Here is a 16,242-nt window from a genome sequence, read left to right on the forward strand (position 1 = left end):
GTATAGCTATGCCCCTATGGATGGTAACACTTGTAGATACGGCTCTTTCTTGTTTGCAGGTACAGATTTATGAATTAGAGGAACATAAGATTGAAACATGGAGGGGTAAGCACTGCCAGGTCTTAAACTCTTCACTGTCTGGAGAAAACGTTATGTGAAAAGTATGTTTGAAGGTCTCAGGTCATTCCCTGCACTTAATTACGACCTGCTAGTTAAAACACTCTGTTTCTTTTTCATTTTGAGGGTCTTCCCTCCTAACACATGTGTGGCCCTACTCCACTAGGCCTAGAGCTGTAGAGAAGAGTGGTATGACCACCAAGTATCACCCTCAGATGTCACCATGGCCCGAGTATGGTGCAGAGCAAGCTTCTGCTCCAAGAAAATGAATTATTATTCTTTTACCAATTCATCAAAAGCCAGAACAAGAGAAATTTTACCTGAACAGTTCAGACCAAATAACAAGAAAATCATTGCAGGAGCTCCTGGCTTGGGAGTTAGTATGGGAAGAAAGGCACTAGCTGTGCAAGCCCTGAGCTCAGTCCCCAGAACCCACATAAAAGAGCCAAGCATGGAAGTGTGCACTTACCAGCAATGGAGACCATGACAGGTGAATCTCAGGGGACTCCCTGGTCAGCCAACCTGATTGAATCAGCCAGGGAGAGACTCTGTCTCAAAAAACATGATGGAGAGCGTCTGAGGTGTTCTGTGTCCCACACACACAAATACGAATACACACAGATACACACACTAGTATATACAAAAAGCCACCCTTTACAGTCTTGTTATTTTTGCCTATAGTGGGACCGTATTTAAACTCTTGTTCCATTCTGGGAAGGTTTTCATCTCAAAGACTCATGGTGGGCAGGGATAGGTCAGAGGACCCAGACTGATCAGAGCACAGGAGCACTGGCCCCATGCTCACAGAAAAGCCTGGGTGGAAGGGGAGGGACCAGCTACAGGCCATTTTTTGGCTAGGGGTTAGGAGTCTGATTTCGTTACTCCCAGCGTGTGCTGACAGGAGGACCAGCTTTCAAGGGCAGCTGAGAAATCGTAGCCTCCACTGGAATTCTCCAGACCTGGGCAGGCCCTTTTTTTTCACATGATTTTGAGATCTTGCCAAGGGATGTGTTTTGTTGAGCATGGCTTTATCAAGGCGGGCTAAATGAGTTTAGTCAGCATGGAATCCAGATGGCCTGTCAGTGACATACATGATTAACAATAAGACAGGCACTTCTGCTGTATACCCTCCATTGCCCGTGGTCAGGCGCATTTACACTTCCACCTACGGGCGTGTTTGAAGGTGTGGTGCTATCAGGATGGTCTCAGACACCTTCTGTGTGCAGATCTCAGCAAAGCAAATTAAGCACAGTTGATTTCTTTACAATGAAAATGTGCATACGCTGGCAAGATTCCCAACGTGCCCCGGGCTTAGAGCATCAGTTGAGAGAAATAAAGTAAGACCATTTGAAGAACAACACTGCTTAGAGTAATGCTACCTCCCAGTTTATGAAAGTCTGCTCTAAAAGAGTCTGTAAATGTTTCATCTCTTAAAGTGGTGTAGACTTGATAGGGCCCAGTGGCCTCTGCTGCCATCGCTCCAGATCAGAGCTTTTCCTGGTGTTATCAGCACCTTTGGAAATATTGGGATTTTTCCTGTATTTGATTATTCTTCAAAGATGATGCCCTGAGAACAGTTGAGGCTGCTGAAAATAACGCTGACTGTGTAACCTTAGTTTGGGGTAAATTATATTTTATTTGTGTTTCAGTTCGTCTAGTTATTGCCTGTAAACTGGAGGATATTGTAATGTCAAACAGCATTGTACACAGCAGATCTGTAACTAACTGTGTTTCCCTCCTACAAATGCAGAGTTGTACTTACAAGAAACCTTCAAGCCTTTGGTGAATATCTCTCCAGATGCAAGGTAAACATGGGAGCTTCTTCTCCGCCTTTGAAAACGTTCTCTGCAGTGTAGGTGTTTTATTGCGATGATAGGTAACTAGAAGTAGACCAGTCCCTCGGTCTAGATAGAGCCAGCCTCCTTAATCCAAGTAGTATGCCAGAAGTGCAGAGATGTTGGAAATCGCAGCAAAGCCAGGCATGGTGGAATCCTAGCACTCAGGAGGCTGACATAGGAGGATTGCGTGTTTGAGGCCAGCCTGGGCTATATACATAGCAAGCACAAGGCTATCCTGGACAACTTAGCAAGACCTGAGAGAGGAAGGAGATGGAACAACTATATAGACCCAAATGATTGGAAACGGGCTGTGAGATTGAACATCCAGACCAGTTTTTTTGTTTTGTTTTCTTTTCGAGACAGGGTTTCTCTGTGTAGCTTTGTAGACCAGGTTGGCCTTGAACTCAGAGAGATCCGCCTGCCTCTGCCTCCCGAGTGAGTGCTGGGACTAAAGGTGTGTGCCACCACTGTCCGGCTTCATCCAGGCCAGTTTAAAGATCCAGTTCTCCTGCGGCAGCATCAGTAAAGGAACCCTGCTACAGTTACTGAGCTCAGGGCTTCACTCCTGACCCCAGCCTTCACTCTGAGAGGCTGAATCCTGGGAGCAGCAGTGAAACATTCCCAGAGTGATTTCAGTCCAGACCAGAGCCATCCTAGAAGGAGCAGGAAGAACTCAGCCTCTAGGTCTCAGAACAAGATGGACAGAGAAGGAGACATTTTTAAAGCCCAAGAGCTGTAGAGAGAGAATGCACTTGGTTTTGTTACCTTATTTCCAGATCGTAGGGGACAGGGCTTCTTGGAGACAGGGCAATGAGGACACAGGGCTGTTCCCCAAGGTGAGTTGGTAGGGCAGGCAGACACCCTGGAGTCTGGCACCCAACCTCAGTGCTGAGATCACTGAGGCCACTGCTGGCTTTCTGGAAGGCTTAAGGTTTGCCCCTTTCAAACAAACCCGCTGGACACACTGTTAACAACTTGCCTTGCTGGAGATCCATGATTCCCTCCTGAGTTTGAGATATAGCAACAGATGGGCAGGGAGCTCCCGTGTAAAGCTTTTCCGCGACTATTTTAAGCCACTGAACCTCTTCTTGTGGTGGTATAAAAGCAGTGAAAATACTGTAAAGCAGGGGTGGTCCAAAGTCTTTCTGGTTTTCCTTGAAAGCCTCCTAATGACTCTAATGGCTTTTCCCGCAGCCTCTTCGATGCTGTATACTCGTTGATCAAAAATAAAATCCACAGATTGCCAGTTATTGACCCTATCAGTGGGAATGCACTTTATATACTAACCCACAAAAGAATCCTCAAGTTCCTCCAGCTTTTTGTAAGTAGTCCCTAAAGATTCAGTTGTGTTGACTGTCACTCACACCAAGTAAATGGGCTCCTGTTGCTCTCGGTAGAAGAAACTGCTAGTTCCAAGGTCTCCATTTTGCAACATTTCAGTTTCTCAACTCATTACTGTGTGTACTGTGTGTTCTCTAAGTTGAGGCCAGCTCAAATGCTAAAATCTTTTAGACCAAGTATTACAATAATAAAAATGGGGAATGCCCCCTGAAGATGGGCATTTCCTGTGCACGGGCGCTAAAGCAGTTTCTAAGGTCAGTCTCATTGATGTCTACTGCACCAGACAGATGGAGCCAGGGTTTAGGTAGAAGTTGCTTTGTGGTGTGTTTGTTGAGGTCATGGTTTTAGAAACATGAGCAGAAAAACCCATTCCAAGAGTTGTCTCATTCTTGACTCAGCAGCGTCCAGAAAATCCCAAGGCAAGTCGGCTGTAAGCAAGAGATACACCATAGTGCACTTGTGTGGTTTGTGTTCACAGCCTGAGACAGGTAGTATTAGAGGCAGCTCCATGGGAGCAGTGATGTGCCAGGAGAAGGCTTTCCTGTGCTAAAGGTGGAGGAGTTGAAGCCCTCCGTCAGTGAAAGTGATGATGGTTCAGAATGGTCACCGGAGTTTGCTTTCTAAAGGAAATACACTTAAAAGCTGCTTCCTGTCTGCAGCTTCCCACCAGGCATGGCCTGCAAGTTGCTCTTCTGGATGCATCCAGGGGCTTACAGAAATGTCAAAGGTTTAGAGAAATTGCTGATCCAGCTGGTCATGTAGTTTAATAGAGCCTACAGAGACAGGTTGCATTTCCTGATTGAGTAAATGCTAAGCAATCAGGAGAGGAATGATTTCCCAAGAAGCCCATGAGATTTAGTAAGCAACCTAGGAAGAAAGCGAGGGGTTTTATCCATCAGTTGGGAACTGGTTAGTGTGGCGGCCTTCCATGTTGAGACATCATAGGAGCCAAGGGCGTGGATGTAGGGGCAGGAACTCTGGTTCACAGTGGCCAGGCTGGCAGCTCAGCCCCCTAGAGCCCATCTGTGACAGTGCCACTGGCAGGCACTATCCTGGGAGCGTTGCACGAGGTGTCCTTATTTCAGCCTGTCCAGTTGATGTTGCTAATGTTATTCATAGTACCACTCAGCTGGTCTGTAGAGAGGAAGGGGTTGCCTTATATTTGGACCAGTATGGCAGATAGAACCTTGCAGCCAGAATATTCAGCCATCTCAGATAAAAATGTGTGTTTTAAATAAAGAAACACCATAGCCTGTTTTTTTACTGAGTTATCAGGCTCCTTCTGAGAAAGGGTAGCGATACCCTTCCAAGCACTTGAGAAGCAGGCAGTCTAAATCAGGAGTCTCCTGTATTGAGATGGATTGGATGACCTAATAGGTCTTTCTTTCTCTCTCTTTTTTTTTTCTCTAAATTTCTAGGAATCTCATGATTTGAATATTGATGAACTCTTTGACTTGAACATTTTGTTTCTTCTAATTGTTCATCTTCTCCTGATAACTATAAGGTATACCAGGAGGATGGCATCAAATCTGCCCTTTTTTAAAAGGTGGATCTTTGAAACCATAGACCTTACTTTGTTGTAGTCCAACCTGATCCTGGACTTTCTCCCAACTTATCCCTCCTCCTCTGAAACAGTCAGAAAAAGGAAGTTAATCTTTAAAGGTTCCTTCTGCTATGTTCAGCTAGCTTATTCTTTGTTTTTAAAAGTCAGAAATTGGATTCATTTGGGGAGAGTGCAGGCTGTGGCAGTGGGCTGGAACAAGTAGCAGCTTGATCTCAGCCAGTCAGCCCTGGAGTTGCAGACAACAGGGCTCAAGGCTGAATGTACATCACTAAGAATAAAGGGTTCAGGCCATGCTGGCTTTCAGGCCTTCATTTTCCAGACAGACCTGTCCTTCCCATACTGTTTTAGTATAACGAGAAGGGAAAACATAAATTGTTGGAATCATTTTTCTGTGGCAGGATGCATGTAGAGCAGCAGGTTTGAGACAGTTGTGATGTAGCTTTGACGACAGTGAGACACCAAGCTGGCTGTTAGGAAAGAGTACCTTTAACTTGTTGAACATAGTTTTTCATTCAGATCTGGATGTTTGAGCATTGAAAGGGTTTGCTAGGGTTCTAGAACATTCTCATGTCTCTTCCTTGCTCAGATGTCTGATATGCCAAAGCCTGCCTTCATGAAGCAGAACCTGGATGAACTTGGAATAGGAACGTACCACAATATTGCCTTCATTCACCCAGACACTCCCATCATCAAAGCCTTGAACATCTTTGTGGAGAGACGGATATCAGCACTGCCTGTGGTGGATGAGTCAGGTCTGTGAGGCCACCCTGGCAAAGCTGAGTGCCCTGCGTCTGAACCAGGAGTGGGAAATGAGCAGACTGCAGAGCAGTCAATACTGGGATGCAGTTCCCACAGTCAGCAACCAAGACAATGAGAATTTTAAGTGGGCTTAGTTTCCTAAGATACTGTTTCGTGTCCATTTTCAAATTGGCCCATTTGTTTTACTCAACACTGTTTAATCCACAGTAGTTACCCAGTTAAGACTGATTCTTTAATGAGTTGCTGTTTTGTTCCTAAAATGTTTTTCTAACATATGTTTTCATTTTTAGGAAAAGTTGTAGATATTTATTCCAAGTTTGATGTAATTGTAAGTATTTTTTCATGTTTTTAAACCTGTCATTCAGAATGCATTTCTAAACAAATGAAAACCAAAATTAGACTGGGTCATTTATTCCCTGATGTAACCATTTCTGACCTTTTGAGTGAGAGTCTTGGAGAGTTTCAGTCTCCTCACAGTGATGATATTTCTAATACTCGCTGACGTACCAATGAATTGTGTAAGTATGTGCTGATGTTTCGCCATCCATCCCTACAGCCCGTGTATCTTACCATTCTCAGGGTTAGTTCATTTCTCAGGAGACATTGCTCATGTGGATGTAAAGCCTTAGTGGGCAAAATGGGGAGGAGCCTGGTAGAAAACACTGTCAACATTTAACATGTGAGCTGGAGAGTTGCCTTAGTAGTTAAGAGTACATGATGGTCCCAGTGTCAGAGGAGAGGCTCGCAAATACCGGAACTCCAGCTTCAAGGGATCTGATACCCTTTTCTGTCCTCTATAACCACTACACACACATACACACACACACACACACACACACACACACACACACACACATACACAGACATACATGTGTGTACATATGCACACAAATATAAAGTCAGACGCTTTTTAAATATATAAAATATATATAAAACAGCATCTATCTGCCAAGCCTAGTGACGAAGCCTGTAGTCCCAGCTACTCAAGAGCTTGGGGCAGGAGGATTGCAAGTTCAAGTCCTGACTGGACTTAGAATAAGTTCAGAACCAGTATGAGTAACTTAGGGAGACCTGGCTCAAAATTGGGAAAAAAACAAAAAGAGGCTAGGACAGTAGCTGAGTGGTAGAGCAGTTGCTTAGTTTGCATGAGTCCCTGGGCTCAATCCCCCATACTACCAACACAACAAATTTACATTTCTCCATAATCAGGATCCACTTAATAATATGATATCCTCAGTTATGACTGACATAACCAGGCTGATGGTGTGATACCAGCTGGGAAGAGAACTCTTAATACCAAATTCCATGTTAATGTTTTTAAAAATCAGGTTGCTCATTCATCCAAATGGAAATGAAGAACATAACTTTTTTCCTATGACTCTGTTACAGAATCTTGCTGCTGAGAAAACGTATAATAATCTAGACATCACGGTGACCCAGGCCCTGCAGCACCGCTCACAGTATTTTGAGGGTGTGGTGAAGTGCAATAAGCTGGAAACACTGGAGACCATCGTGGACAGGATAGTGAGAGCCGAGGTGAGAGACCCCAGCGCTACACGTCCTCCTTTAAGTCCTTCAGCACACACACAACAAGCAGTGAATGGACGGCTGGGGAGGGTGAGACACGGCCCTGGGAGGCAGACCAGGGGTTCTGTAGGATAGGAGTGAGTGGCTTCATGGCCGTTCTGAACCCAGCACAGTGCTTGACACACAGACCTGAAGGCTTGCTGAGTTGAGTTGAATTTGGTAAATTTTTGTGAGTGAAAATATTGGCAAGGTGCTTTCCTTTTTAATGAAGATCTATTTATTATGGAATGCAAAAAGAAAACTAAAAAAATTAAAAAAGTAGCATAAAAAAAATTTATTTACTATGTATACAATGTTTTGCCTGCATGTATGTCTGCATACCAGAAGAGGGAGCCTATCTCATTATAGATGGCTGTGAGCTGCCATGCAGGTGCTGGGAATTGAACTCAGGACCTCTGGAAGAGCAGCCAGTGCTCTTAACCTCTGAGCCATCTCTCCAGACCCCTGCAAGGTACTTTCAGAGTATAAAAAAAATGGACACTTGAGAAAACAAAAATTGCCCCAGGAGCTTTTAGTTAATACATCCTGTCAGAGTATCGGTGAATTCAAAGCAAAAATATATAGTGTTATTTTAACAAAGTGAATGATAATAAGGTAAAGTGAAACTTTAATTTTGTGTGTGTGTGTGTGTGTGTGTGTGTACTTGCATCCACATATGTGGGGGCTAGATCTCTCCTTCCCTCTTTATGTAGGTTCTAGGGACTGAACACAGATCATCAGGCTGTGTGACATCTACCCTGAGCCATCTCACCAGCCCCAAACAAAGCTTTTTAAATTTCCTCTCTCTCTCTCCTCTCTCTGCCTGGCTGAAGTGAACTGTAAACTGCAGGACTTTCCCAGCCCGAGCAGCCACCCCCACACTGCCTGGACTTTATTGTTTGCGGAATTTTCAAGTGTACCTTACACAGTGTTCCCAGGAAGGAAGAGAGGTCACTGTAGTGTGTATCATCCACCTTCTCGTTCCCACAGCCATTCCTTTCTTCTCAGAGAGGGCTAGGAGTGGCATCCCCAGTGCCCTTGTCCCGCCCCCTCCTTTGTCCTCCAGTGTCATTCTCAAGGACTGAAGGATGCAGTTCTGTTCTTTCCAGAACATTCCCTACTAAGCAAAGTGAGCTCCTAATGACAAGTCTGCTTCAATATTTTAAATACAGGAGTTCAAGCTAAGAGACAGAGTGCCTGATGAGCCGTGAGGCCACTAAGAGGCGACTGTAACTTCCACGGTGAAAGCACATGCCGCTGAAGCCGTGTGCTGTATTGAGAGCCTTTGCTGCTAGAATTCCCCTGAGCCCCCATGGAGTCCAGCCTCTGTCCTGTAGAGGGCCGGTGTCCGTCCTGTAGAATCCACAGCGTCTAGCCTCCATGTGACGTCTGAGCTCACTCCTTCAGCGTCTCCCTCCCCAGCTGTTTTCATTGCTCTTTAGCACAGCATTGTAATAGTATATCTTCCCTTTTCTTAAACTGTGCCTACATCCATCTTGTTTTCTAGAAGGTTCTAACACACTTGGGGATGCATCCTAATGTCTCATGAATGTCCTTAGAGTCACGTGTCCTCCTTGGGTCAGAAGCAGGAATAGCAAAGGTGTCATCCCTCCCTGTGATGACAGTGGAACTGCACACGATGGAATCCATTGTGAGAACTACAGATCCCTTTGTAGGAGAGTGTTAATGTTGAAAACCACTAGCGGTCTGTTGCCATGAGAAAAGGTCAGTTACTGAGTCCAGTAATGCCCACACTGTTGTGTGCTGTGGTGGAGGCCATGGAAATCTGTGGTTTGAAAAAAAAAGCCGTGAAGGGAAGTGAGGATGTAAAAAGTTGTTTTCGCAAGTTACCTGTCTCGACTGTCTGTTATTGAAATTCCTCCACCGGATGACTCCTCCCAGAGCCAGAGTGTCTATGTCACTGTCAGCCTGTTTGACAAGAAGATGACTTTTAAGAAGTTCCTCAGACATATTTTGGCAGTCACGCACATGCCTCCCCATACATACATAAATAAACATAATAAAAATAGTTAAAGTAACTCATCATTTTATCCTAAATCGCAATTCCAGTGCTGTGTTTTATCACAGGATTACTAAGGGACCTGAAAGGACTTTTAAAGAAACTTTTGTAAAGAAATCTATGTTGACTGACACAAGAAAGATAACCAGAGTGACTTACTTTTTAACCCTAAAGCCAGTTATGACATCAAAAACATTATCCTTTGACAAAATACATAGACATCCTCCTCTGCAGCTCCTCACTGTGTCACTGTCACCTTTTATGCCAGGAGCTAAGGCTGGCCGATGCCTCCAGGGTCCCCTCAGGTAACCTTTGTCCCCAGGCAGATTAACAGGAAGTTGGAATGCTATTCCACACGCTTTGTCATGTCAAGATGTTAGATGAGATCACTAGAGGTCACTACACCTGCTTCGCTGCCACAGTTTATCCTCTTGAATGTTCGCACCAATACATGAGTGCCACAGAAAAGCCACAGCAGGCTGGGCATTGGTGGTGCACGCCTTTAATCCCAGCACTCGGGAGGCAGAGGCAGAGGCAGGTGGATCTCTGTGAGTTCGAGACCAGCCTGGTCTACAAGAGCTAGTTCCAGGATAGCCTCCAAAGCTACAGAGGAAACCCTGTCTCGAAAAGCAAAAAACAAAAAAACAAAAGCCACAGCAGGAGAGGAAAAGAGCAGAGAGCCTGGTCCTAAGTCCCCACAACCATCTGGACTTCTACTGGCCAGCTAAAACCAGTTTCCTACTGGCTACAAGAGGCTGAGAGGGAGTATTAAAATTTAGAGGCTGGAGTGGAGTCAGGGATGGCCCGCTTGGTAAAGTTTTCGCCACACAAGCACAAGAACCCAAATTTGATCCACAGCTGCCGGGTATAAAGGGAGGCAGAGGCAAGAGCATCTGTGAGGCCTGCAGGCTAGCCAGTGTAGCTGAGTCGGTGAGCTCCAGGTTCAGGACAGGGAGAGACCTTGTGGAGGAGCATGGAGGAAGTCACCCAGTGTGGGCTGGGCTCTGGCCTCCGTGCCCACCACATGCAATGCACACACAGACTGTTAATTTTTTTTGGGGGGGGGGGGCGTTTCGAGACAGGGTTTCTCTGTGTAGCTTTGGAGCCTATCCTGGCACTCGCTCTAGAGACCAGGCTGGCCTCGAACTCACAGAGATCCTCCTGCCTCTGCCTCCCGAGTGCTGGGAGGCACAACGCCCGGCAAGACTGTTAATTTTGAGCTGCATGATTCCCTTAGAGAAATTTTGAAATTTGAAGTCTTAGCAGACAGAGCTGGCTCATTTTTCTCACAATGGTCAAGCAAACTGGTGTCCATTTCACCTCTGGGCCCAAGCCTTTCTGTCTGCCACTGTGCAGCCTCTCCTGGCTGTATTCATTGCATCCTTACATGAGTGCCGTTTTTTTTTTTTTTTCAACATGCATTTTAAAGTATTTTTAATTTAAACTTTCACATGTGGACTAGGAGGGTGGATCAGTGGGTAAGTTGCCCACTGTTCTGGCATGAGGACATTCAGATCCCATCACCCACCCAAATGGGGACAGCAGTATAGTCCTGTATCCCCAGCTCTGGTGGGACAGAAATAGGTGGACTCTGGACTCACTGGCCAGCCAGTCTAGTAAAGTGGCAAGGTTGTGTGGGAGACTCTGTCTTAAGAAAATGAATAATAATAGTAATAGTGATGGTGACGATATGGGGCTGGAGCGGGCTCAGAGGCTGCAAGTTCTTACTGCTTTTCCAAAGGACACAGGTTAGGTTGTTGGATTCCTAGCACCCACATGGCTGCTCACAGCCATCCAGTTCCAGGGGATCGGACTCCCTCTTTCTGGCCTCCAAGGGCACTGCATGCATGTGGTACACAGACATATATGCAGGCAAAATGCCCATACCCGGAAAACAAGAATAATAAATATAAGTGAGGCAGTGGGAAAGTGGTGTCACACGTCTTTAATCCCAGCACTCGGGAGGCAGAAACAAGCAGGTCTCAGAGTTCGAGGCCAGCCTGTGTACAAGTGAGTTCCAGGACAGCCAGGGTACACAGAGAAACCCTGTCTCAGGAAAAATAAAATAAAAACTTGACATCAACCTCTGGCCTCCATATACTCAGTGCGCATGCAAGTGCAACACACACACACACACACACACAAACTCACACCTGGACTTTTCTCTTTGCAGGTCCATCGGCTGGTGGTAGTGAATGAAGCAGATAGTATTGTGGGTATTATCTCCCTGTCAGACATCCTGCAAGCCCTGATCCTCACACCAGCAGGTAAAAATACAGATTTCAGGCCAACACAGTATCACATGAATTTAATCCTGGCACTCAGGAAGCAGAAACTGAACCATCTCTGTAAGCTTGAGGCCAGCTGGTCTACATAGTGAACTCCAAGCCAATTAGGGCTACAAAAGAGACACTGTCTCAAAAAAAAGGTAGGATGGATAGATGGATGGATGGATGATGGGTGGATGATGAATGATGGATGGATGGATGAGTGGATGGATGGATGGATGGATGGATGGATGGATGGATGATGATGGGTGGATGATGGATAGATGGATGGATGATGGATGGATGGATGGATGGATGATGGGTGGGTGGATGATGGATGGATGGGTGATGGGTGGATGGATGATGGGTGGATGATGGATGGATGGGTGGATGATGGGTGGGTGGATGGATGGATGAATGGATGGATGGGTGATGGGTGGATGATGGATAGATGGATGGATGGATGGATGATGGGTGGGTGGATGGATGATGGGTGGATGATGGATGGATGGGTGGATGATGGGTGGGTGGATGGATGATGGATAGATGGATGGATGGGTGATGGGTGGATGGATGGATGATGAGTGGATGATAGATGGATGGATGGATTATGGGTGGATGGATGGATGGATGGATGGATGATGGGTGGGTGGATGGATGATGGATGGATGGATGATGGGTGGATGGATGGATGGATGGATGGATGGATGGATGGATGGATGATGGGTGGGTGGATGGATGATGGATGGATGGATGGATGGATGGACTGACTTCTATCCACGATTTCCAGGACAGGCACTGAGGTGTTGAAGACACCTCCCCTCCCTCCCTCCCACACAGCAGGACTTTGTGTGCACTGCTCTACGGACCTTTTTGCCTTTTCATTTTTGAAGTTCTAATGTTCTGCTTGGGTGAGCAGTTTCTATAAGGCATACAGAGGGGCAGGGGTGGAAGGCACAGGCACAGAGGTGTCCTGATGAGGCCACATCCTTCCTTCACATTCTCTTTGCCTCTCCAGCCCCAGCGTGGAAACTCCTAGCTTTTTCCACAGGGTCACAGACCCAGGACAGACATGACAATAGGCGGCATATACTTTGAACTCTAGCAGTTAATCATTAAATTATGTACCCACTGTGGTATTGCTTTTCTTTAGTTCAGAAAGCAATCAGTCTCAGCTAAAGCTAGCTTTTGTAATTAGTCTGTTCCCTAAAACTACCCCCCATAAGAGTCCCCAGCAACTGCTATAGTACTGCCCGACTCTCCAAATGCAAAAGCCACAGAGCCAGCCACAGGAAAGAGTCACCTTCATAGGGACCTTGGCCTGTAGATGGGCCTCTTGCAGTCATTTTCAGACTAAGTGGCTGAAGTTCACAGTGAGCTTCACGGTCGTGAACAACCAGGCATCAGATGAATGATTTGTGTTGATACTATAAACCTATCTTAGTTACTTTTCTATTACTGTAAAGATACCAGGACCAAAGCAACTTACAAAGGAAGGAGTTTATTGGGGCTTCCAGTTTCAGAGGGTGAGTCTAGGCCCATCCTGGTGTGGAGCGTGACGGCAGGTAGGCATAGTGTTGGAACAGTGGTTGAGAGATCATATCTGATCTGCAAACAGGCAGAAAGAGAGGAGGCGCTAACTGGGGTGGGGGTGGCATGGGCTTTTGAAATCTCCAAGCCCACCCCAACTGACACACCTCCTTCATCAAAGCCACACCTCTTAATCCTTCCCAAACAATTGTACCAGCTGGGGGCCATGCTCATTCAAACCACCACAACCTTCAAGTGGGAAATGACCTAGTAACTTTCAAAAGATGAAAGGGGAAACTGAGATACTTGTCCCGTGGAATACCATACAGCACTAAAAGTTAATAGAGCTACTCAATTACAAGAAAAACTGGGAAGTCATGTTAACGTGTAGCTTGTGACAGTTTATGTGTAAGTAAATCTCCAAGCAGGCAGAACCACGGGCACTCCCAGTGCAAATGAGAAAGCTGTTGTCTGTGTAGACTCATCCCCACAGGTAGGTAGTGCCCTCTTCAGGACCAGCCCTGGACCCAGGCATGCAGTCACCTCAGCAGAGTTGAGGGCAAGCCCTCATTTGTCCCCTTGAAAAGAATCCCAGAGTAAACCTGCAAGTGGCTCCTTCTCCGTAGCCTTGGTAGCCCAACATAAGCTGGGCAGGTTGGGTGTGACTTCAGATTCCCATCTAAACTTGGTATCTCCAAAGGTGTCAATCATTCTCGCTCCTCCCATCCCTGTGAGTACAGTGCAGAAATCTGTCTCACAGCTGGCATTTGGAATGGATTTTCCATAGAAACCCTGTCATAAGAACGAGGTGGCTGGGTTGGAGTTCTTGTTGATAGGCTGTGTATAACGTTTCATTGAGGAAAATGTTGTGTTCCTACTATCTAAAGCAGAGCTTCCATGGAGCTCAGTGCTCACTTTCACAAGGTAACTAGCATGCTTACAAATCAGGAGAATGATGTCATACATGGAAACTAAGAGACCAGATCCCAGTTACCCCACCTGTGTGCATTGGTGGGAGGGTGTCAGATCTTCTGGAACTGGAGTTACAGACAGTTGTGAGCAGCCAGTGCTCTCTCTCCAGCCTGGCCTGCCTGTCTTTAGCTGTAGAATGAGTGGTCTCTACGGCCTGCCTCCCTCCCGACATACCAAGAGATGGAACCACAACCTGAGTGCAGAGGCAGACCTTCTGCCCACAGTGAGCAGCACGCTGGATGCTTATGGGATTCCCCTTCAGGGAAGCACAGCCGCTGTCACACAGTCAAAAGCAGCTCAGGAGATGTGGCCACAGCTGCGCTAATGTGGATACTCGCTCACTACAGTAGCATTTTTTCTTTTTCAAACTGCTTAGCAACAACACATAGTGGAACTCACAGTTCAAGTGGGCCTTTGCTGCACTTGCACCTGCCAGGAAGCAATCTGGCAGTACCAGCTACAGCTTGTAGCCCCTTCTAACGTTATTAACCTCTTTCCAAAGCTAAGTGTGTAGCCTGATACAGAAGGCACATGTGGATCCCAGTCCTCTGAAGGCAGAGGCCAGGCTGAGCTGCCTAGCAAGATCCTGCCTCAGGAAACCAAGGACCAGGGCCTGGAGATGGCTCGGAGGTTAAGAGCACCAGCTGCTCTTCCAGAGGACCCGGGTTTGATTCCCAGCACCCACATGACGGCTCACAGCTGTCTGTAACTGATCCCAGAAACTCTGACATCCTCACTGCCCTCCTTGGACATTGCACAGACATGGTGCAGAGATACACATGTAGACAAAGCACCCAGACAATTTTTAACTTTTAAAAAAAATAAAAGGTCAGGAGACAGCTAGGGAGGTGCTGCGGGTAGTACGGTATAGCTGTGCCTGCCATCCCAGAGGACAACGTCAGGTACTTGTAGCTGCTGTGCACAATTGTCCTTAGATGTCTTATAATGTTTTGACATATAAGAATGGCAGCTGAAATAACTGCCTGTTTATTTTTACATTTTTAGTAGTGGGATCTGACATTTGGAATGGCAAAATGTGATAAAGATCAGCCCAGGTGGCGGTGGCGGTGGGTGGGGCTCTTGTAGCCACCCATTCCTCCCACCTCTCTCAGTTTGGAAGCCTCTGGCTGTCCTTAGCCACTGCCAGACTGGGTGGATTGACTTGTGCAGAGAATCCTGCCTTGAGCATGAACTTGAAATTTGCACTTTCCATATCCTGGCAGGTGCCAAGCAGAAGGAGACAGAGGCTGAATGACCACCGTAGATGCCCTCACAGGAGAACTTGAACAAAGTCTCGGGGTCACATTTTGCCTCATGAACACTGGCTGCAATAGAAGATAAAAGGCTAAGAATGTATATCAGGGTTGGCAGTGGGTATTTTCCCAGTGATTTGTAAGCATAGGAAAAGATTTATGTGCTTGAAGAAGATTCAGGCTTGCGTTCAAAGACTGTCCTCAGACCCCCGTCCGAGGGATTTCAATGCTGTATGTCATTAAAGTGCACTGTGTCCTGAAATTAGTACTACTTTTCATTTCAAAGAAGTCACTGGGATGGAACAGGTGACTGAAAGTGAGTGAATGGCACGTCCAGATCACGGTGCCTTATGTCCAAACATGCAATATGTCACCGCCGCTCCGCTCGGCCCAAAGTGCTGCTGAAGAGACACCCAGCCCGAATGTGAACATCTTCAAACCTTTACCCAGTCTCTTTCTTTTCACTCAATTTGTTGAAAGGTTGTCATTTTAATCTAGGCAACTGAGAACTGGAGGTGATGGGTCTAAGTGGTGTGTGTCCTGTTCTGGCCGGTGAGGCTGGCTTGGTAGCAACAGTTTATTTTTACTCTCCTGCAGTTTTTTTTACACCTTTTGGTGAATGGACTTCACCAAACCTACAAATAAAATCTTGGTTGTTCTCTGAAATGGCAAATCTCTCATGGTTTTAGTTTGGATCTGGAAAGGCTACACCTTCTAAACAGCCACTGTTGGGTTTTTTAAAAAATGTTTATGGAAATGGGCCATGGCTGCAGGGATGAAGTGCCAGAAGACATATGTTTTTTGTTTGTTTTTGTTTTTTTTTTTAATTGTGTGTTGAAATGTAAACTCATGATGTTTGTGTGACCGAACACAAGACGCTTGTAACTTTTATTGTGACACATAAAACAGTATTGTCATGCAATTGAAGGGAAACAATGTTCCCTCATGTCAGTGCTCTGAAAATGTTGACACTGTGTGTGTGTGTGTGTGTGTGTGTGTGTGTGCAGAGTTTGGG

General features: G+C 46.1%; 1 protein-coding gene across 4 annotated transcripts in view; it reads left to right on the plus strand.

Annotated features, from left to right (window-relative positions):
• Window positions 1-15,893, plus strand: part of Prkag2 (protein kinase AMP-activated non-catalytic subunit gamma 2) — a 274,500-nt gene extending 258,607 nt beyond the window's left edge. For all 4 annotated transcript variants that reach the window (XM_027428414.2, XM_027428415.2, XM_027428418.1 and 1 more), the window contains 8 exons: window positions 60-105; window positions 1,868-1,922; window positions 3,150-3,276; window positions 5,447-5,612; window positions 5,910-5,947; window positions 7,009-7,155; window positions 11,379-11,472; window positions 15,198-15,893. In XM_027428414.2, coding sequence (XP_027284215.1) covers window positions 60-105; window positions 1,868-1,922; window positions 3,150-3,276; window positions 5,447-5,612; window positions 5,910-5,947; window positions 7,009-7,155; window positions 11,379-11,472; window positions 15,198-15,229 — 705 coding nt within the window. In that variant the 3' untranslated portion in view covers window positions 15,230-15,893. The remainder of the gene's footprint in view (window positions 1-59; window positions 106-1,867; window positions 1,923-3,149; window positions 3,277-5,446; window positions 5,613-5,909; window positions 5,948-7,008; window positions 7,156-11,378; window positions 11,473-15,197) is intronic.
• Window positions 15,894-16,242: the final 349 nt, after the last annotated feature.

The sequence above is a fragment of the Cricetulus griseus genome, chromosome 8 (assembly GCF_003668045.3).
Source record: "Cricetulus griseus strain 17A/GY chromosome 8, alternate assembly CriGri-PICRH-1.0, whole genome shotgun sequence".
NCBI classification, from domain to species: Eukaryota; Metazoa; Chordata; class Mammalia; order Rodentia; family Cricetidae; genus Cricetulus; species Cricetulus griseus.